The sequence below is a fragment of the Callithrix jacchus genome, chromosome X (assembly GCF_049354715.1).
Source record: "Callithrix jacchus isolate 240 chromosome X, calJac240_pri, whole genome shotgun sequence".
NCBI lineage: Eukaryota > Metazoa > Chordata > Mammalia > Primates > Cebidae > Callithrix > Callithrix jacchus.
Window position 1 is genome coordinate 3,173,925 of NC_133524.1, and position 21,538 is coordinate 3,195,462.

General features: G+C 42.8%; 1 protein-coding gene across 1 annotated transcript; it reads right to left on the reverse strand.

Moving 5' to 3' along the window:
• Positions 1 to 5,185: 5,185 nt before the first annotated feature.
• Positions 5,186 to 18,780, reverse strand: LOC100407547 (ATP-dependent RNA helicase DDX3Y). The gene is made up of 17 exons (XM_078364270.1): positions 18,685 to 18,780; positions 16,596 to 16,656; positions 14,289 to 14,336; positions 11,989 to 12,103; positions 10,588 to 10,743; positions 10,408 to 10,507; positions 9,635 to 9,770; positions 8,818 to 8,903; positions 8,490 to 8,588; positions 8,245 to 8,405; positions 7,655 to 7,799; positions 7,406 to 7,550; positions 6,991 to 7,172; positions 6,799 to 6,916; positions 6,360 to 6,513; positions 5,900 to 6,000; positions 5,186 to 5,683 (listed from the first exon to the last, which is right to left on the reverse strand). Exons 1-17 carry the CDS (start codon positions 18,718 to 18,720, stop codon positions 5,604 to 5,606), a joined length of 1,923 nt encoding a protein of 640 aa, XP_078220396.1. The 5' UTR covers positions 18,721 to 18,780; the 3' UTR covers positions 5,186 to 5,603.
• Between the last annotated feature and the right edge of the window lie 2,758 nt (positions 18,781 to 21,538).

Here is a 21,538-nt window from a genome sequence, read left to right on the forward strand (position 1 = left end):
GTCCCCCTCCAAATTCAGAGTGAGTGCTATCCCCCAGGGTATCAGGACTGTGACTGTGTTTGAAGACAAGGTATTTAAAGAGGTGATTAAAGTAGAAGGAGGTCACTAGGGTGGGCCCTGCTCCAAAGGACCATAGTCCTTATGAGAAGACGAGGTGAGGACACCGACACACGATGGCCCGGTGAGGACACGGGGAGAAGACCGTGTCTCCAAGCCCAGGAGAGAGGCCTCAGGAGGGACCAGCCCTGCCCACACCTGGATCTCAGACCTCCAGCCTCCAGGACTGTGGGAGAATCAACGTCTGCTGTTTCTAAGCCACGCAGTCTATGGTGTTTTGTGACAGCAGCCTGAAATGGACTAAGAGATATCAACAGAAGAGGAGGTGAGGACACAGACACAGAGGGACGACCCAGTGAGGACACGGGGAGAAGACGGTGTCTCCAAGCCCAGGAGCGAGGCCTCAGGAGGAGCCAGCCCTGCCCACACCTGGATCTCAGACCTCCAGCCTCCAGGACGGTGGGAGATGAAGCCCCTTTGGTTTCAGCACTCCAGACCGTAAGTACTACTTTACTAGGGCGGCCTTAGCGGACTAAAACAGCGGGTATGAGAGAAACCTGGCCATTAGCATTTAAAAACAGCGAGTGAAACGTTCTCCCCACTCTCTGGAGGGAGGCCAGCCAAGGTCAGCTCTCACCCCTCAGTGCTCTGGAGGAGGCAGGAACAGGCCTCGCATACTTTGCTGTGTCTCGGGAGCAACTGGGTGACTCATCCCTGGCGGCGGCCTGCATCCCAGCAGGTACCTCCTGCTAATGCTAATCCCAGCGCTGACTCACAGCCTCACTCTGTGGGGGCCGGAGAGCAGGCATCTGGGTCGAAAGAGAAGCACAGGCATCATGCCCCCAACCTGGCTGTGCTTCCATGGGGCGCTGGCCCTGCCAAGGAGCACAGGGACATTTCCCTTCAGTTTTGCCCCAGGGATAGAGCAGCACCCTGACCGGTATGCTTTGATCCATTCGGGACCCAGATAATGGTCTCCCCAAAAATGGCACAGCGCAGACATCCTGAGACTAAGTTCACAGGAAAACAGGAAATGGTCAGGACTCTCAGGAGAACCGCTTGATGAGTGATTTCTTTCTAATTCATGAGTATCCCAGAGAACAAAAGAACACGTCCTGAACAGCTCCTCACAGACAGAGGATTTCCACAGAAGGCTCATTCCTAGGCTGTAGGGATGTGGGGACAGCTCACTTCATATGACACACTCCAAGGTGGGCCGGATGTAGTGGTGCAGGCCTGTAATTTCGGCACTTAGGGAGGCCAACTGGGAGGATCGCTGAAGCCCGGTTCAAGACCGGCCTGGGCAACATGGCGAAACCACCTTTGCAAATATCATAACCGAGGCAGTGATGACAGTGAGAGAGGTTAGACCTGACCGACTCCATGTTGCTTGTAACCCTTAAGCTGTCCTTGTTCATTGCTGGGCATAGGCCGCACTAACTTTAGGAGGAAATTCAGTTCATGGTTTGACTCTGAAACAAAACTGACAATAGCCTTTTCCTGAAAACACCTGCCCCTTGCCTGGGGACCTAGCTGCCTTTATAGGACTAACAAATTAGCTACACCATGGGAAACCACGGTTTAGTGCTGGGCCCGGTGACTCACGCCTGTAATCTAGCACTTTGCGAGGCCGAGGCGTGTGGCTTGCCTGAGGTCAGGAACGTGAGACCAGCCTGACCAGTATGGTGGAACCCCGTCTCTAATAAAAATACAAAAATTAGCTGGGCATGATGGCATACACCTGTAGTCCCAGTTACTTGGGAGGCTGAGGCAGGAGAATTGTTTGAACCCAGGAGGTGGAGGATGTAGTGAGCTGAGATTACGTCACTGCACTCCAGTGTGGGCAACAGAGCGACACTCTGTCTCAAAAAAAAAAAAAAGAAAGAAAGAAAGAAAGAAAGAAAGAAAGAAAGAAAGAAAGAAAGAAAGAAAGAGAGAGAGAGAGAGAGAGAGAGAGAGAGAGAGAGAGAGAGAGAGAGAGAAAGAAAGAAAGAAAGAAAGAAAGAAAGAAAGAAAGAAAGAAAGAAAGAAAGAAAGAAAGAAAGAAATGAATTATGGTTTAGGGGTCATGCAGCCTCTGGCTCCAAGAGTCTGAACCCTCCAAATTGCTCCTGGGGATAGCATCACTGTTGTAAAACCTAAGTCCAGTGCTTGAGATACTTTGCAGCCCCTGCACTGGATGGATATGCTGACCCCACCAGTCAGCACTGCCCACTTCCCAAGCCCCTACCTACCAAATTATCTCTAAAAACTCTGCTCCCTGAATGCCTGGGAGACTGATTTGAGTAATAATGAAACTCCTGTGTCCGGCACAGCTGGCTGTGCATGAACTACTCTTTCTCCATTGCAATTCCTCTGTCTTGATAAATCAGCTCTGGCAGGGGGCAAGGTAAACCCATTGGGCAGTTACAACAGTAAGACCCCATCTCTACAAAAAACAATGTTTAATTTAGCTGGGCATGATGGTGTATGCCTGTAGCCCCAGCTACTCAGGAGGCTAAGGTGAGAGGATTGCTTGAGCCCAGGAGTCTGAGGCTGCAGTGAGCTGTGATTGCACCGCTGCACTCCAACCTGGGCAACAGAGTGAAAACATGTCTCTAAATAAATAAATAATAAAAGAATAATAATTAAAAAAACAACTCCCGGGGGCTTTCTGTAAAAATAGTAAATTTGATTTTTGCCTCACATTTTAAGTTAAATTGAAACCGCCTTTGCAGAAATTGTAACAGTGAGAAAATGACGACAGAGAGGTCTGACCTAATTGACTGAATCTTGCCTTTAGCCTTCGAACCGCCCTTGTTCATTCCTGAACACAGACTGAGATACCTCAGTAGGAATTTCCAGTCACATGGAAACAAAGATGACAGCCCTTGTCTGAAACAAACCCCCTTCCTCCCTGGGGATCAGACTGCCTTTGAAAGAGTAACAGATTAGACCCAAGATTAGAGATTACACTAACGGGTTAGGGGTCATGCAACCAGAGGCCACGAGATTCCAAACCTCTTCGGGGGATAGCACCACTATCGTAAAACCCACGGTTGAAGTTGAGGTATGTGGTAAACCCTGCATTCAGATGCAGCAGCCAGCACTGCCCAGACTGGTAATGTGGCTTAGCCAGTTCTGCCATCCCACATGGGAACAGAAGACAGCAAGAAGAACCCCCTTCCCTCCTCTGATTCCATCTCTAACCAGCCAATCAGCATTCCCTACTCCAGGGTCTCCTACTGGCCAAATTACACTTTAAAAGCCCAGTGTCCACATTTTGGGGGAGACTGACCTGAGTAATAAAACTCCAGCCTTGATGAGGTGCAGTGGCTCACGCCTGGAATCCCAGCTCTTTGGGAGGCTGAGGTGGGAGGAGCACTTGAGGCCAGGAGTTGAAAATATCAGCCTGGGCAACATAGCGAGACCCCATCTCTACAAAAATTCTTTTTTTTTTTTTTGAGACAAAGTTTCGCTCTTGTTACCCAGGCTGGAGTGCAATGTCGCAATCTCAGCTCACCGCAACCTCCGCCTCCTGTGTACAAGCGATTGTCCTGCCTCAGCCTCCCGAGTAGCTGGGATTACAGGCATACACCACCACGGCTAAGTTTTTGCATTTTTATTTTATTATTTATTTATTTATTTATTTATTTATTTATTTTTGTTCTTGTGAAACTCCACCTCTTGGTGTCTCGCGCTTGCTTACCTGATCTTATAATCGTTCTGATGGGCAGGAAGGCTGACCACATGGGAATTCTTAAATCAAGGCACGATTGTTACAAGAATAGGTGCTAAGATGGGCAGATTGCGAGGTCAGGAGTTCAAGACCAGCCCGGCCAACATGGTGAAACCCTGTCTCTATTAAAAATACAAAAATCAGCTGGGCATGGTGGTGGGTGCCTGTAATCTTAGCTACTGGGGAGTCTGTTGGAAGAATCAGTTGAACCCAGGAGGAAGAGGTTGTAGTGAGCTGAGATCATGCCACTGCACTCCAGCCTGGGAGACACAGCGAGACTCCAACTCAAAAAAAAGAAAAATTGTTGTCGAATGTCCAGTTGATAAAACCATGGGATCTTCTTGGTATATCTGTCTTTTGAGAAAGTTATGGTGTTGAGACGAAGGGACAGTTTGTGAGTTTTTAAATTTTGAGACAGTCTTGCTCTGTCACCCAAGCTGGAGTGCAATGGCGCAATCTCTGCTCACTGCAACCTCCGTTATTGCTCTATTCATGGTTTCAACGTTTTCCTAGTTTAGGCTTGGGAAAATGCAAGTGTCCAGGAATTTATCCTTTTTTTTTTTGCGTGTTTTTTGAGGACATGATGATTACACTTGTGGTTCCAAAATAATTTTTTTAATTTTTAAATATTTTTCATTGCATTTTAGGTTTTGAGGTACATTTGAAAAACATGCAAGATAGTTGCATAGGAACACACGTGGCAGTGTGATTTGCTGCCTTCCTCCCCTTCACCTATATCTGGCATGTTTTCCCATGCTATCTCTCCCCAATTCCCCACCCCCACCACCGTCCCTCCCCTATTCCCCGAAACAGACCCCAGTGTGTAGTGCTCCCCTCCCTGTGACCAGGTGTTCTCATTGTTCAACACCCGCCTATGGGTGAGAACATGCAGCATTTCATTTTCTGTTCTTGTGTCAGTTTGCCGAGAATGATGGTCTCCAGTTTCCTCCATGTCCCAACAAAGGACACGAACTCATCATTTTTGATGGCTGCATAATAGTGCCACATTTGCCTAGCTTAGAATAAACTTCTCAGATGTTAAAAGAGAAACTGCTCTATTTACTTCAGTTAACTTTAAGAGCTCTTTCAAAAATATGAATGGGTGTGGTGATACCTTCCACCTCCTCACCACTGGAATGGCTTACTGAAAGAGGGTAAGTTTCTAAGTGCCCCTCCAGGACACACTGAGAAAATCAGAACTTAGTACAGATTGGCCACATTAAAAAACAAAACAAAACTATGCTTTAATGCTTTAAGATGATCCCCCAACCCCCAAGTCTGCAAGAATCAAGCTGTCTGAATGCAGGCTACTGTCTGAAGATTTTTTGTTTTGTTTTGTTTTTTCCCCGTTTATATTCATGGATGAATTGATGATTCCTGTTGAGGTTGTATCACACCTGTGTGCCACGGTTTGCTTTTAGGCCGAGGTTAGTAAATTTATTTTGTCAAAACAGTGGGTATCGTGAGCATGACTGATCCAACAGGACATCAAAGTAGGAAGCTGTCTAAAGTTAAAGTCACAGTATGTTAACAAACAAAACGATCCTTAGCCACGAACTTATAAATGCAGTTTGGGGTGGGACTAAAGCAGGAGGGGAGAGTTAAATCCAAATCACAGCAATTAAGTCTTCAAACCAATTTCTGATTAGGGCTGCTGTTTTATTTCTTTCATTTTTCTTCTTGTGACTTTGAGCTCCCTTGAATTTTCAGGACAATCACTGCTGGTAACATACTGCAAGTTCTTGAGGCTACACGACACAGTCTGGCTAAGTTACATGTGGTTTCCATATTAGCTTGTTTGTAATGGTGACTTTGCTGCGAAGCCGATTCAGTTGCCCCACCAGTCAACCCCCTGGAAGTCATAATTTCCTCCATATCCATCACTATTGTAGAAGCCTCCATAGCCACCTATCAAGAAAAATGTTTAAAGAGAGAAACATTAAGTCACCCATTAATACCTTTTCTTTTTTTTTTCTCAAGTACTCTAACGTAAACCCAATAAAAGAAATCTAGTGTTAGAGTTTGTGTCCCTCAGAAATTAAATTTCCCCAATGAATTATGGTATGAAAAAGAGGACTCACAAGAAAAAGAAAAAGCCCTTCCTCAAGGAAAAATTAACATTACCTCCACCACTGCGGCTGCTGCCTGCACGACTACTACTGAAGCCAGAACTGCTGGAGCCACTACTCAGTCGACAGTCTCTAGCACCAAATCCTCCGCTGAATCTATTATTGTAAGCAAAAATATAGCATGGCACTGTAAGTCCAAAGTTGGATTAAACAGCAAATTCCTGCTTCAACTTCACAATTCCCAATTTAAGTTTTCAGTTCAGTTCCATTATGTTCTAACGGGAACTATACCATTAATGTCCCTTGTGTTCTAACAGAGTTTCTAAAGCACTCAGTAGTGAAGAACTGACACCTAATTCCATGTCAACCTTTCTAATAATTACCCCTTGCCCAAACGTTTATGTATTATAGTTGAAAATAACTGTTAACACCCGTTACTTGGGGAAAAGCTAACTCTGAAAACTCACTGCCCCCAATAAGTAATACCAAGAGTGAAGGCTCACAACAGTGCGTACCTTTTAGATTGTCCACGATTGCCACCCTTGTAGTGGTGTTTGTAAGCCACACTTTCCAACCAAGAAGGCACTTCTTGTTTAGCTTCTACAAGAAGATCCAACAAATCCTTTGCAATGTTCACATTTTTTTCATTAAAGAATGAGGTGGCAAGGCCTACATAGATCAAAAAAAGTACATGAAGTTTCCATAAAGCAGCATGCTGTTCTTACATTCCTATATTCCTATGTAAAATATTGTAAGTCCAAAAGTAAAACGTGACATTGTGATTTGTAGTATAACCAAATCAAAGGGACGGAAAGAAAAGTTTAGTTGGCTGATTAATCTAAAATTTTTCCTCAGATATAAACGTTCTATTTTTAAGATCCTTTGTCAAATCTTTGCTGGGTGCATCACAATAATAAAACAAAAATAAATAAAACTCCCTAACAAAATTCTTACCCAGGTTTCCTGCACGTCCTGTACGGCCAATACGATGCACATATTCTTCAATATCACTCGGCAAATCAAAATTGATAACGTGTCTCACATTTGAAATGTCTAGGCCTCGTGCTGCCACCTGAAAAATAACTTTTATTTTAAAAAAAGCACTATACAAACATGATTAATTAAAAAATAATAAGTTTTACATACAGCTGTAGCCACAAGTATTGGGCTTTTCCCCGAGCGAAACTGGCGAAGGGCCTCCTCTCGAGCTCTCTGTGATCGGTCTCCGTGAATACTAGTACAAGCATATCCTTCATGGTACAAGAACTCCTCCAGGGAATCCACTTCCTTTTTGGTCACTACAAACACTAAAATCAGTGAATCCCTCCCTGAAAAATCAGAAGGCTTTGTTTACTCATAATGAATCTAAATATTAACTGGGTTATTTCTAGTCCTTGTGCTAGAATAAATCTTGGAAGCAATGCAAACAGACCCAATTAATGTAAACATTGTTCTAACCATGTTTAGAATGAGGAGAAAAAACAGGGGGAAGGGACAGAAGAGATGTAAAGAGATTCTCCTTACATGTAACTGACACTATTAATATTATTCATAATTTTACCTGTTGCCCCCAACAGATCAAGAAGAAACGACCGTTTATCTAAGTCTTCCACCCAAACTACTTTCTGTGTGATGTTCTCGGAGGTAGAGCCTACTCTGCCTACAGCCAAAAAGATATATTCATCCAAAAAGTCACGAGCAAGCATCTGAAAAAGTGAGAAAAATACTCAATTGCCTACTTTAGTACACAAATTATCTAAATATAATAAACACAAATGCTCTAATCAAAAACAAAAACATCAAACAATACCTGTATTTTTTTGGGAAAAGTAGCACTAAACATCATGGTGTGACGAACGCCCTTTGGTGGCATGCAATCTTGTTCAACGATGCGACGTATCTGAGGTTCAAATCCCATATCCAACATCCTGTCAGCTTCATCCAACACTAAGTACCTGTTATGAAAAACCCTCATTTGATCCTGGATCATTAGATCTGACACACTAATTACTCAGTGTGTTGCGTAACTAATTACACTAATGTAGTCCCTCCATAAGGGAATATTCCAGTGCCACAATTTGATACATATGCAACAAACAGATACACACACGCATGCATGCACACATGCGCTCGCGCGTGCGTGCAGACACACACACACACACACACAGAAAAAATGGCTCAAGAGTACAACCAAATTAGCCACATGTTGATTGTTAAAATAAAACTTAGAGCCTCAATTAAAATTTCACTTACTCTTTAAACAAAAAGGTTAACTGCAATTTTCAAAACTATGTGGAAAATTAAATTATCGAAGCTCAGGCAGCCCTAGTACAAATACTACAGAAGTAATCAACTTCTAATACAAAAATAGGTGCATCCCATATGTAAAAACTGACGTACTTGCAGAAGTCTAATGCAATCTTTCTTCTTTCCATCATATCCACTAGACGTCCTGGAGTGGCTACTAACAAGTGGCATCCATGTTCTAAGTCTCCAATCTGCTGACCAATATTAGCACCACCATAGACTACACAAGGACGAACTCTAGATCGGTATGAAAACTATAAGCAAAGAACATGTCAGTGGCCATAAAAACATCGTTTGATCAATGAGAAGAGCAACAATCGCTAAAATGAGTACTTTACTTTTCTGGCTTCCTCATAGATCTGTACAGCCAATTCTCTCGTTGGGGCTAAAACCAAGGAAATTGGATATTGCTTGCTGTGCCCATACCTTCCGTTTCCCTAAAAAATGAAAATAATTTAAACTTTCTGGCCAAAAACTGTAATTCTTTTTAAAAACTTACCAGTTTCCTTTTATAATGTGCAGATTACACCTACAAACTTATTTTCATTGGGTGAATGGGGTGAAAAAATAAAAATAAGGTGTAGCTGGCCTTGTTTAGAAAAGTCGACAGGCATTTACAAAGCCTTTTTAAAACAAAAATGTCTGATTTTACAGCAATACGTTTACCTTCACAGCCTTCAAAGCTTCTCCTGGACCATCTGTATACATCTGACTCAGTATGGGCAAAAGAAATGCTGCCGTTTTTCCAGAACCTGAAGACAAAACACCGACTTATCATTTCTGAATATTAATCGTTGATAAAGTGCTCTCGATGCTCTCGAGAATGATAGGAAAATTTTCTTACTCTATTTCCAATTTTCTAGGACGTACAGTAAATTTATATGGCAAACCTAAGAAGTAAAGTGACTTCTGTGCTCTATTTTCAAACAGTACATTTTAATTTGCACAAAACACAACCATTTTGTCTGAAAAGTGGCAACAACTTTCAGTGCAACATTTCTTTGTAGTGGCTCTATAGTGTTGGAAGGTAAAGCAGGAATCAGTAAACTTTCTGTAAAGAGCTAACAGTAAATGGCTCTTGCAGGCCAGTCTTTACAAGAGAACACTTTTTAACTGTGCCAAATCTCTGGCTAACCTCTATAGCACAGACATAACAAATGGGTATTTATATTTGAATATAGCTGTTGAAAAATAAACAAGTGCTAGGTTTCAGATCAGGCTGCAGTCTGCTAACTCCAGTGGAGTTAACTGAAAAAGATGCAATTCTGTTTCTTAAAGAAGGTATTCAAGCTGACAATTTGCCATGCGCTTCCTCAAGATGCCCAGATACATCCCAAGGATCCAGAGGTACAGACAAAAAGGCACATCCCCAAGCTCTCTCAAATGCTAAACACAGGACTCAGACATCCCTTCGGAACATACTACTTTTAAAGTAAGCCCAATTAGATATTCTTAACTTTTGCTTTTTATCAACTAAGCTTACCTGTCTGGGCACAAGCCATTAAGTCTCTTTTTCCCTTAATGATAGGAATGGCATGTTTTTGCACTGGAGTAGGACGAGTATAGCGAGTAAGCTCAATGTTCCCCATGATAATTTCTCCCATGTCAATATCACTGAACTGTCAGGAAATGTAGCCAGGTTAATCAAATACAAGTAAATATAGAAGTAAACATGACAGATATAAAATGCTGTATCTTTTGCAATTTCTGTTTTACACTAACATATTAATGGAAGTAACCAAACTGTCTGTGATTTGGTTTACAGATGCTATGATTTCAGTTAAAGAATCGCGGCATTTTTTAAGAAAATGGACTCCTGGGTTTAAAAAATTGAAAAAGCGTTTGGAGGCAGGCGTGGTGACTCGTGCCTGCCGTCTTTCTTCTTTTTCAGACAGAATCTCACTCTGTGGCCAGGCTGGAGTGCAGGGGCACAATCTTGGCTCACCGTAACCTCCGATGCCTGGGTTGAAGGGATTCTCCTGCCTCAGCCTCCTGCATAGCTCAGATTACAGGTGCGTGGCACTATGCCCAGCTCATTTGAGTGTTTTTAGTAAAGACGGGGTTTCACCACGTTGGCCAAAATGGCCTCTATCTCCTAACCTCATGATCTGCCTGCCTCAGCCTCCCAAAGTGCTGGGATTACAGGCATCAGCCATTGTGCCCGGCCAATTCCGAGACTATTCTTAATAGTGACATTAATGTTTCATAATCCAACGGGTTTGCATTAAGAACTTTAAGAGTCAAACAAAAACTTACGTTTTCAATATGTGGAGGACAGTTACTGCCGGTTGCCTCTACTGGTACATGATCGTATTTCTCAAAGTTAATCCCCGTGTTTCCTCCAGAAAACAGTTCCCTGAAATCAAACAATTATTGCATGTATATTAATTGTTATGAAACTTATGGCTTAGTATAACATGTTGTTCAAAAACTTACCGCTCTAAGCATTCACTTGGTGGAAGTGGTTTTGACCAATCATCTTCATCCGACTTGCCACACCAACGACTGTGTCCACTCCGTTCGTATCTACCAAAGCCAGTTCTGTCACGACTGCCAATACCATCATATTCACTCCATCCACGATCATCAAATCTGAATGGCACGAGCAATCAAAAATACACGATTTAGCCGATATCGGATTATCACCTCTCTAGAAATGTCCTTGGGTATCAGCTGACTTACTGAACACAACCACCCTTAAACGATGTCAGCAACTCAGTGTTTATCTCATGTGAAATAAGCCCCTCTAATTAACCAGCGCTTATGTGTAATCTATGTCTTCGTTCTTAAGAAAATTATAAAAATTTTTATAAAATTACACAGCTTAGACCTCGCATGCTAAGACTTAGGTTTAGATACTTATAACTAGTACATACTTTACATCCTCATTGAAGATAGTACCATCTAAATATATTTACTGGTAGGAAAGTAGGAATAACACATGAAATTTTTTAGATATAAAATTTTTAGATATAAAAAAGTAGAAGACATGTGATAAGAGAACATTTTTTAGAGTTTTATTCCTATTTGTGAAAAACAGAAGACAGGATTAAATTCAATTATTAGGGTTTGTTTGTTTGTTTGTTTTGAGATGGAGTCTTGCTCTGCCACCCAGGCTGGAGTGCAGTGGTGCCGTCTCAACTCAGAGCAGCCTTTGCCTCCTGGGTTCAAGTGACTCTCCTACCTCAGCCTCCTGAGTAGCTGGGACTACAGGCACATTCCGCCATACCCATCCAATCATTCTATTTTTAGTAGAGATGGGGTTTCACCATGTTGGTCAAGCTGGTCTCGAACCCCTGACTTTGTGATCCTGCCACCTCGCCCTCCCGAAGTGCTGTGATTACAGGCATAAGCCAACCCACCCGGTCCCATCTCTACTAAGAAAAGAATAATTAGCCGGCCAGGTGGTGGGCGCCTGTAGTCCCAGGTACTTGGGAGGCTGATGCAGGAGAATCACTTGAACCCAGGAGGTGGAGGCTACAACGAGCCCAGATCATGCCACTGCACTCCAGCCTGGGCAGCAGAGCAAGACTCTGTCTCAAGAAACACACACACACACACACACACACATAAAGCATTTAAAGCTGTCACAGACTGTATCATTTAAGTTGAAACAGACTTCATTGTGTCAAATAGTATATTCATCTAAATTAATAAACTACTTTTAGTAAAGAACTCTCAGTGCTAACAGAACAATGATAAACCATCATTCTGCTTTAAATCCATGAGTAGTCTCTCAAAGACATGCTCAAGGACCAGTGTAAGTATGAAGAATGAGAACTTGCCAAATTAAGATTCCTAAACTGCTACTGTATAAACACACAAGCTGGGATTTACCTTCCACGATCACTGAAACAACCAGACCTTCTTCTTGATTCTCGAGACCCAAAACTGCTATATGCATCTTTATCTCTGCTGCAACTCCAACCTGAACTGTCTTTATCAGAGAGTCCTTCAATAAAAAAGCAAACATTGAAAACTGATGAGACTTTTACACGATTTCCATCTTCCCAAATATGAAGTCCTTCACATGTAGTCTTCCTTTATCTTATCCTTGTGGGAACAAAGGTCAACAGGTCCCATAAGCAGAATTTTTACAAGCGTTAATGTGTTCTTCTACCAGAGATGATTAAATGAGGCAAAGTAATCTCATGACCTGAGAACAACGTAGCCTGCATGTCGCACAGCTATGATACTAATACTATACTATCACCACAATAGTGATTGTTTTCATTCGCCTTGTAATTATAAATGTTATGTGTCCAAAACGTAAACCTACTCCAGTGCAATTATTTACGACATCTTTTTTTAAGCTATGACTGATTAGGAGGGATTCCAACTCCCTCATTTTTAAGCCCAACTTGTAGCTAGGGTAAGCTATGCTTCTGTTAGTTTCCTAGTTATGATCCATCTTTGACAAATCCTTAATAACGTAACGCAAAAGGTGTTAAACCTAAACATTTAACGTAAGCTATGTATAATACACATTTTGGGAAGGCCCAGCTAAAGACTACCTCAGGGACTGTGGGTTACCTAGAGAAAACTTTGAACTAAGAGAAGAGATCTACATAATCAGATAAAAATATGTCAGATCTATTAAGACAGAGAATTTCTAATTACTCTTTGAAAATTTCAGGCACGGGACAGTAAAGATACAGCAAATTAGGTTTTCCCATTGACATAGCTCTAAATTTGAACATCATAACCCATTTCTTAAGTCACTATGACATCCTACTACCTAAAAACAACGTTTCTCAAACTATTCACATAAAGTTATTTTAACACAATCTCGCATTCAGGGATGGTCAAGACTTTCTATGTTAGTATTAACAACTAAAACTAAGTTGCTATAAACATCACTGTGTGCTACGCTCATACACACACTACTGGCCTACCAAGAGTCCAAATGTAATTGTGTCATCTTAATACCCTCAGTGAGAATAAACGTATACTGGAGTTTAAAGAAACCCTCATTATTATCTACTTTCATTGTCTACAAACTGACAAAGGAATGACAAGAGTAAACTCCCTCCACAACCGCAAACTTGCTGGAGGGCTTCCCTAATCCAAACGTTAAATGTTTAAATTTACAAATTTATAAAGTTGTAACTTTTAATTTTCCCCTGCTTTTAAAAATCCAGTATTAGACAAATGACCAATAGTACTTCCTACATCAAGGAAGTTAGATGGTTAACATCTCTTCCATCCCCCGCAAATACTAAAATATTGCCAACTCTCCTTAAGGCACTTAGGACACTTTGGGTGCAATTCCAGCCAGATACAACACTTAGCACGCTTGTGATAAAAGAAACTCTGCAGTTACTCTGAAAAAAGAAAACAATCGTTAGCAAAGTGGTCTTCTGATAAACACATACAGACTTAAAAACAGGGTACAGAATAAACAAAGAAAAACGAAGTCAACCGCAAGTACTCTACCCACTCCACACCCCTTTATCATTAGCTTCTTTCCTTTTGGTTTTAAATGTTTTTCCTGACATTTCCTTCTCCTAGAAATTTTTCGATGTGTATGCGGCACTCAAAACATCACCCCAATTAAACTTTTCTAATGTATTCTTCTACCTTACAAATTTAATAGGAAACAACCCTAGGTGTTTTAATGCATTTCATACAACACCTTTCCAATGAAGTTGTTTGGGTTGAAACAGACACTATCACCAGCTCATTGAATGTGGCCCAAAGTGATAATCTTACAACCGTTAACTAGTCTGAAAAAACAAAACAAAACAAAACAGCACTTCACTGTGGCAACTTTTCAAGACAGTAGCAAGCAGAAACTTTACCACTAGACAGTTTCTTGGACATAAGGCATTCGCACAAATACGCTACTTTCAAATTCAAACCACGTCATAAATGTTACCAACAGATACAGTACCACAGTTAACCTACACAAAACCCAAAGTCTTTGGGCTCAGTCTGCCAAAGGACACAAAGAAGTATCCATCATTCAACATTTGAGGAACTTTTCCGAGGACAGAAAGTGCTAGTTCCTAAAGACAGTCCAAAAGAGGCACAGGAGGGGACAAAAAGTGTTCACAGACTTCCTAAAGTTACTCTTTTTCCCTAGACTTTGATGAGCTGCTAAAGGTTAGATCTACAAACTTGCCTTAAATACATACCTTTAGATGCTTCTCTGTTCCTTAAGTGAGGAGGTATATAGCGTCCTTCTAAAAGAGAAAACGTAAAATTAGAAGCCTATGACTTCACCACGACGCTGCCTATTTAGAAAACGTCTATTAAAAGATAGGTCCTGGAAAACAAACTTCTAAAACCTGTATTTTATACAGGAAACTACTTTGCAAGATGAAGGGAAAAAAATGCTTACTTGAAAATATGCTGCGAACCAAATAGATTTCAGTAGCTGGTAGTGGTTACTTAATAATCATGTTTTAAAAGGCTCTATTTCAGATAACTGCTACATGAAATCACCACTGATCATTACACGCGGCCATGACTCCAACGTAACAGTGTGGTAGGGAAAATCACAAAAGGTTCTATGTGCTATACTAAATCATCTACTCAGGAAGAGGCTTTTAAAAAACGTCTAAAGATTAAAGTGGAGATACCATAAAAACACATGAGAAGTTGGAGGGTGAAAATTTTCTGGAAAACCAATCAAGTGTTTTAATTTAAAACAACAGCCCACTCTATGATTAAGAAGCAAAATAAATTAACTTATAAAGTAGAAGAAAGTCTACTTTAGTTAACCGATTATCTGATTTTATTACCCCAAAATCCAGACCTTATCTAAATCTACTTTTGGATTTAACTAAACATCCAAAACTGTCTCTACCAGTTAAATCTCTATAATGTTCCAACAATGACAAAGTTTGAAATAATCTATAAGACTTAAAAGTGGTTTATTTTTGTTTGTTTGTTTGTTTTTGCAGAATGTACCAATTGCTTTCCCTGTTGAACAGGAAGAAACCTGGACTCAAACCAGAGCTACTGCCAAATAACCACCAACCTTCCCTCCTATAAATACCACCCTCAAGAAATCTTCCAAAAACAAGACCAACGGTTTCAAAAGAACACCTTTATAACTAATCTCCTGTCAAAAGAACACAGCTAACCCACCACCACAAAATCAGATGAGCTTGGTTTTATTATTCAGTGTTAGTCAGCTTCTTCATGGGCACCAGCAGCAGGTATAGCACGTAAATGTATGGGGTTCCTTTATTAGGGTTAACACAATGCAGATCGGTTCACAAAGATGGGCTTATAGCCCATGCTGGGCCAGGAGTGAATGATACTACTTTTCTAAAAATAATGTGTATTATATTAATGTCCTTGGTTTTTTGTTTTTGAGACAGGGTCTCTGTCACCCACACTGGAGTGCAGTGGCCTAATCTTGGCTCACTGAAGCCTCCAGCCTCCTAGGATCAAGCAAATTCTCCCATCTCAGCCTCCCAAGTAGCTGGGACTGCAAGCAGGTACCACCGCACCAGGCTAATTTTTTGTAGTTTTAGTAAAGACACGTTTTCCCGTGTTGCCAAAGCTGGTCTCAAACCGCTGCGCTCAGGGATCCACCTGCCTTGGCCTCCCAAAATGCTGGAATTAAGAGGCAGGAACCACCACACCCCGCCCACTAAGGTTTTTCTTAAATTCCCTTAACAATAACAAAACAGTGTATTAATAAGATACACCGTTTGGGGTATGCTACATACCTAGACACAGAAAAATATCTCATATTTTCATACAGTCAAATTGAAGAGAAAACAATGTAAATTTAACATTTAAAAGTCCAGTAAGATATTAACATTAAGCTCTGATAAAGATGCCATTGTGTGTGTGTGTGTGTGTGTGTGTGTGTGTGTGTGTGTGTGTTTCAGACGGGTTCTCACTCTCCTTCGGGCTGGAGTGCAGTGGTGTCATCTCGACTCACTGCAATCTCCACCTCACCCAGGTCAAGGGATTCTCCTGCCTCAACCTCCGAAGGAGCTGGGAGTGCAGAGACGAGCCACCACGCCAGGCTAATTTTTTGTATTTTTAGTAGAGCCGGCGTTTCACCGTCTTGGCCAGGCTGGTCTCAATCTCCTGACCTCAGGCTCTACCCGCCTCGTCCTTCCCAAGTGCTGTGATTACACGCCTGAGCCACTGAGCCCAGCCCAAGGCTCCATTTTTAAAAAAGAGTTTTCCAGCCGGGCGGGATGGGCTCACCCTCTAATCCCAGTAGTCTGGTAGGCCGACGTGGGCAGGTCAGGAGATGAGATCCAGGCCATCCTGGTTAATGTGGAGAAACCCCGTCTCTCTCCTAATAATATTAGCCAGGCGTGGCGCGCCTGTAATCCAAGCTACTCGGGATGATGAGGCAGCACAATCGCTTGAACCAGGGAGGCGGAGGCTGCAGGGAGCCGAGATGGCATCTCTGCACTCTAGCCTCGGCTACAGAGCGAGGCTCTGCCAAAAACAAAGGTTTTACTTACTGCTTGCTGTACTTGCTCCTCCACTCTGTTTCTCAGAGGAGTTCAGGTCCAGATCAGCAAGCTAGAAAAGAGGTATCAATAGCTCACATGCTGACACACAGGAACAGATAAGATCACAAGCAACTAATAAGAAGACCTGGATTCCAATCTTATCCTGTACCATACACTTGGCTGCTGTGACTGCCTGGCATTACCCGACAAGATTTTAAAGATGCTTAAGTCTATCAACCATGATAAATGCAAATGGACCACCTGAGTACCGGCACTTTCATACTAATGGAGTTCAAATTCATTCACTGCGAACAAATTTTCTTAAACAATTTACCATGGTAAAAGCTTTCCAAACTAGAAAAAATCTACCATCCATTTCTCAGTAAATTAAACATTCGATTTAGCTACAGTCATAATAGTAAAATGTTCCCAAAGACAGTGGTTTTCTTGATATCCTAAACCTAAAAATAAATGGACACCGGAACATTTGAAGATTCCTTATGGTCGACTGGCCCCAAAGACTGTGCAACTATTTTTAAGGCAGATAAATTCCTAGACATCAAAAGTTAAAATAATAAACCAACTTCACTATGTTTTGAGTACTGTGCAGCTTTACACAGCTGTCATTTCATGTTTGACGCTCTATGAAGGTATGAAGGTGGTAGTATTCATTTCTCCCATTTTATTTTATTTATTTATTATTTTTTTTTGAGACCGAGTTTCACTCTTTTTTTTTTTTTTGAGGTGGAGTTTCACTCTTGTTACCCAGGCTGGAGTGCAATGGCACAGTCTCGGCTCGCCACAACCTCCGCCTCCTGGGTTCAGGCAATTCTCCTGCCTCAGCCTCCCGAGTAGCTGGGATTACAGGCACACGCCACCATGCCCAGCTACTTTTTTGTATTTTTCATAGAGACGGGGTCTCACCATGTTGACCAGGATGGTCTCGATCTCTTGACCTCATAATCCACCCTCCTCGGCCTCCCAAAGTGCTGGGATTACAGGCTTGAGCCACAACGCCCGGCCCCATTTCTCCCATTTTAAACATCAACTTCAGAGGTCTTTGGTGACAAAGTTAAAAAGCGACACTTCTTTTCTTTAATGCTTCTAAAATGACATACCCAATCTTAACTCCTGCCTCCTTATACTGATAGATTTTAAAACTATAGGGGAAAAAGGTGATTTCGCTTTATGGGCTTGCAACATAATACTTTACCAAGAACTACGCAGAAGCGGCGGGGGGTGGGGGGTGGGGGGTGGGGGGAGGGGAACAATCACCTACGTCAAAATAGGTTTCAACAAACAAGTGCAACGCCAAGAGCAACTCTGTCACCTCTCTGAAAAAACCTTCTATGCCATAACACGCTTACATATATATTGAAAGTTCAAGATACTATCAAATTAAATGCATCATCGATTAAGATACTATATTTTAAAAATTCGCCATCTGAATCTGGTTACTACTTAATTCTAGCGAAGTAGACAGCACGCTTTATCAAGAGTTAACTGTTTGCCAGTTACATAGAAAACATTATAAACTCGTACTGCCAAATTCTCTATTCCTTAGTTCTCTGTTTCTACGGTCTATTTAACATATTAAGAATCAGTAAATTGCAGGCGTTAATACGTCGCAGTGAAAAACTATCTCAAAAGGCAGACCGTTAAATCCCTCAAACCGCACCTAAGCTTTATCCTTTATTCATTCTCTCCCCCAGTCATGGGAGGCAAAAATGCAGGCATAAGGGTCCAAAGCACTGCAGTGCAAAATGCAGTAGGTTCCTGACACGGCATAGGAGCCTGATCTAACACGTACACCACATATCCTGCCCCCTCCTCGCCCAGACTTCAAAGGTAAAGGATCTGTCCTTAATGAAAACAGAGTTAGACCTATATCAACATTCCTTCTGCGGTAAAAAGAGAGTAAACCACAAATAACCTGTCCCGCTAATCAACCGGTTAATCTCCTACAGGCCGACTTCTTCCCGTATCGCCTAACACAAAGGCACAATACTACACAAAAGGCGCACAGTTTTCTGCTAGCCGGCTATCCAGTGGCTCTCCGAGTTAAGAAAGGGGTGTAGCACAATCCTGGATCCCTAACCTTCAAGGTGTCTTCCCGCTGGCGTCTGCTTTCCATTCTTTCTAACGCAGGTCAAGAGAACCAGGTGGCGACCATTCTCCCTCCCCTCCCCACTGTGCGTTTCAGGTTCTTCTACGTCACAAAACTGCCACACCGGAAATGCGGTTTCGGCACGCTCAGCATCCGGTCAGTGGTTGCTACATCCGTAAGGGAAGCGGGCAAAACAAGATACAGAACACTTGTTTCCCTGGGCTTTATAGACACTCGCCTTCAAGAATTCCATAGGCCCGGCCCCTGCAAGGACCACAGCGCTACTAAACTCATACAACCGCATACAAAGACTGTGGCCACTCGCCAGAGCCAACACCATACTCTTTCTCCTCACTACACACACTGACTGGGTGGCCTGAATGCATTTTCTGCCTAAACGACACTTCTGTGCATATGTCACGGGCGCCTGGTGAAGGCCTAACCGCTAGACTGGAAAAAAAAAAAGTCCCTTTTTTTGCGAACCGCCCCCTTCCCCGCCCCTCTTGACTAATCCGTCAGTGGTCGCACATGCGCATCTCCGCCGGACTGCTCATGCACGCACAGAAGCCGCCATTGCGTGCGGCCCACTACCCTAGGAGAATATCGCAGTAAACACCACCTTTAACGCTACGGCCACCGTCCGGTCTCCTGTACATGGGCTGTCATGGTCTCACACAGTTTCTTTCCAATTTCCCCAGAGTCCGAGCAGGGATGCTTGGCTAAGAAAGTAAAAGTTCAATCTGAACCTTTAAATTTGTAATTCTGAGATAAACTTACTAAATTCATTGTCAGCTTTTAAATTGTCCAAACTCACCGAAGTATATTATTGTGAGCTCAAGTAGATTTCAGTTAGGTGTTTTACTTCCGAAAAGTGATTTTCTTGCTGTGTTTCTACTCCGTGCTGCTGCTGAAAGTGCCTCCTTCAACACAGCATTGGATAACTGGCTGTTCTCCAGCACCGCACCAGGACTTGATCTCCAATCGTTTCTTTGAGGCATGGCGATGTGGAAGCTAAGCGCCTGTCAATCACTGTTTCTTCTCTGTTCTATGGCGATCTGCTGATCTGTCTTCTCACTTTAGATGGGTTTTTACAGTGTCCTGCGTGGGAAGTGGCTGACCTTCAGGAGGCGCACGATTTTGTTCCAGAGGAAAAGTCCGAGTGTCAGATCCCTTGTTCCTGGAGAGAGCTCTTGTGCCAGCTGGTGTTGTCTTGTCGTTATGTGACTGTGGTCAGTGTTCACCCATGTTAAACCAAAGAGAGAAACAGAGCGTCCAGTATTTCCATAAAACTCTTACTCTAAATGTAGCCATGTCTGTGCTGTATTTTGGGTTTGAGATCAAGGTAGGTGTGGACAGGGCTGCTTCCTCCTGAAGCCTCTCTTGTAGGCTTGGTCCTCACAGAGTCTTCCCTTGGTGTGTGTCTGTGTCCTATTCTCCTTTTATTTTTTAAGATGGATTTTCACTCTTGTCCCCCAGGCTGCAGGGCAGTGGCACAATGTCAGCTCATTGCAACCTCCAGCTCACAGGTTCAAGCGATTTTCCTGTCTCAGCCTCCTGAATAGCTGGAATTACAGGCATCCACCACCGCACCTGGCTAATTTTTGTATTTTTAGTAGAGGTGGGGCTTCACCATGTTGTCCAGGCTGTTCTTGAACTCCTGACCTCTGGTGATCCACCTGGCTCGGCCTCCCAAAGTGCTGGGATTACAGGTGTGAGCCACCGCGCCCGGCTTAATCTCCTCTTCTTATAAGAACACCAATCCTATTGGACCAGAGCCCACCCTAGTGACCTCATTTACCTTAATATCTTCTTTAAAGACCCTATATCCAAATGCAGTCGCATTTTGAGGGCCTGGAGGTTACAACATTCATATATGAATTTTGGAGGTGCACAATTCAGCCCATAATTGGATAACTCATTCATTTGAATCCTGCTGTGTTTGCCTGCTGGGGCCGCCATAACAAAGTCCCACAGACTGGGGGGTTTAAACAGCAGACCTTGACTCTCCCACAGTCCTGGAGGCTGGAAGTCTGAGGTCCAGGTGTGGGCAGGGCTGGCTCCTCCTGAGGCCTCTCTGCTGGGCTTGGAGATGTCATCTTTCTCTGTATCCTCACAAAGTCATCCCTCAGTGTGTGTCTGTGTCCTCGTCTCTCACTGGGAGGACAGCAGTGCTGCTGGATCCACCTTAGTGACCTCATTTGACCTCAGTCACCTTACCATCCTCATCTTCAAACACAGACAGTTTCTGAGGTCCTGTGGCTTAGGGTTTTCTCATAGGCATTTCAGAATAGGTTACCACCCGTCTGTAACAACCATTAATCCTAACGTTTTCCCTGAGGTCTCCATGAAGAGCTATAAACCAGCACAGGTGCTTTTCAATCAGTGAGCCCTCCACCATTTCTCATAGTTGTCGCTGAGATCCTCGTGAGGAGATCAAAACACCTGAGCACGTGGTTACCAATCATCGATCACTTTGCTGGTTCTCTTAGTCATCACTCACGTCCTGATGAAGAGATAAAAAGCCCACGCACATGGTTATCAATCACTGCTCACTCTGTCATTTCTTTTCACTGTCACTGAGATCCTCACGAAGAGGCAAAAAACCAGTGCATCTGGTTACCCGCCATTGATCAGTTTGCCATTTCTCTTAGTTGTCACTGGTGTCCTCATGAAGAGCTGTAAAACCAGCACAGGTGGGGATCAATTGCTGATCATTTCCCCATTTCTCTTCACTGTCCTCTGCACCCTGCTTTGGGCCAATTCATTTCCATCATCCTGTCTAGACAGCCAGAGGGCCCTCCCTGGCAATGGAGATGAGACCTTCTTACAGGACTTGGCACCCTCA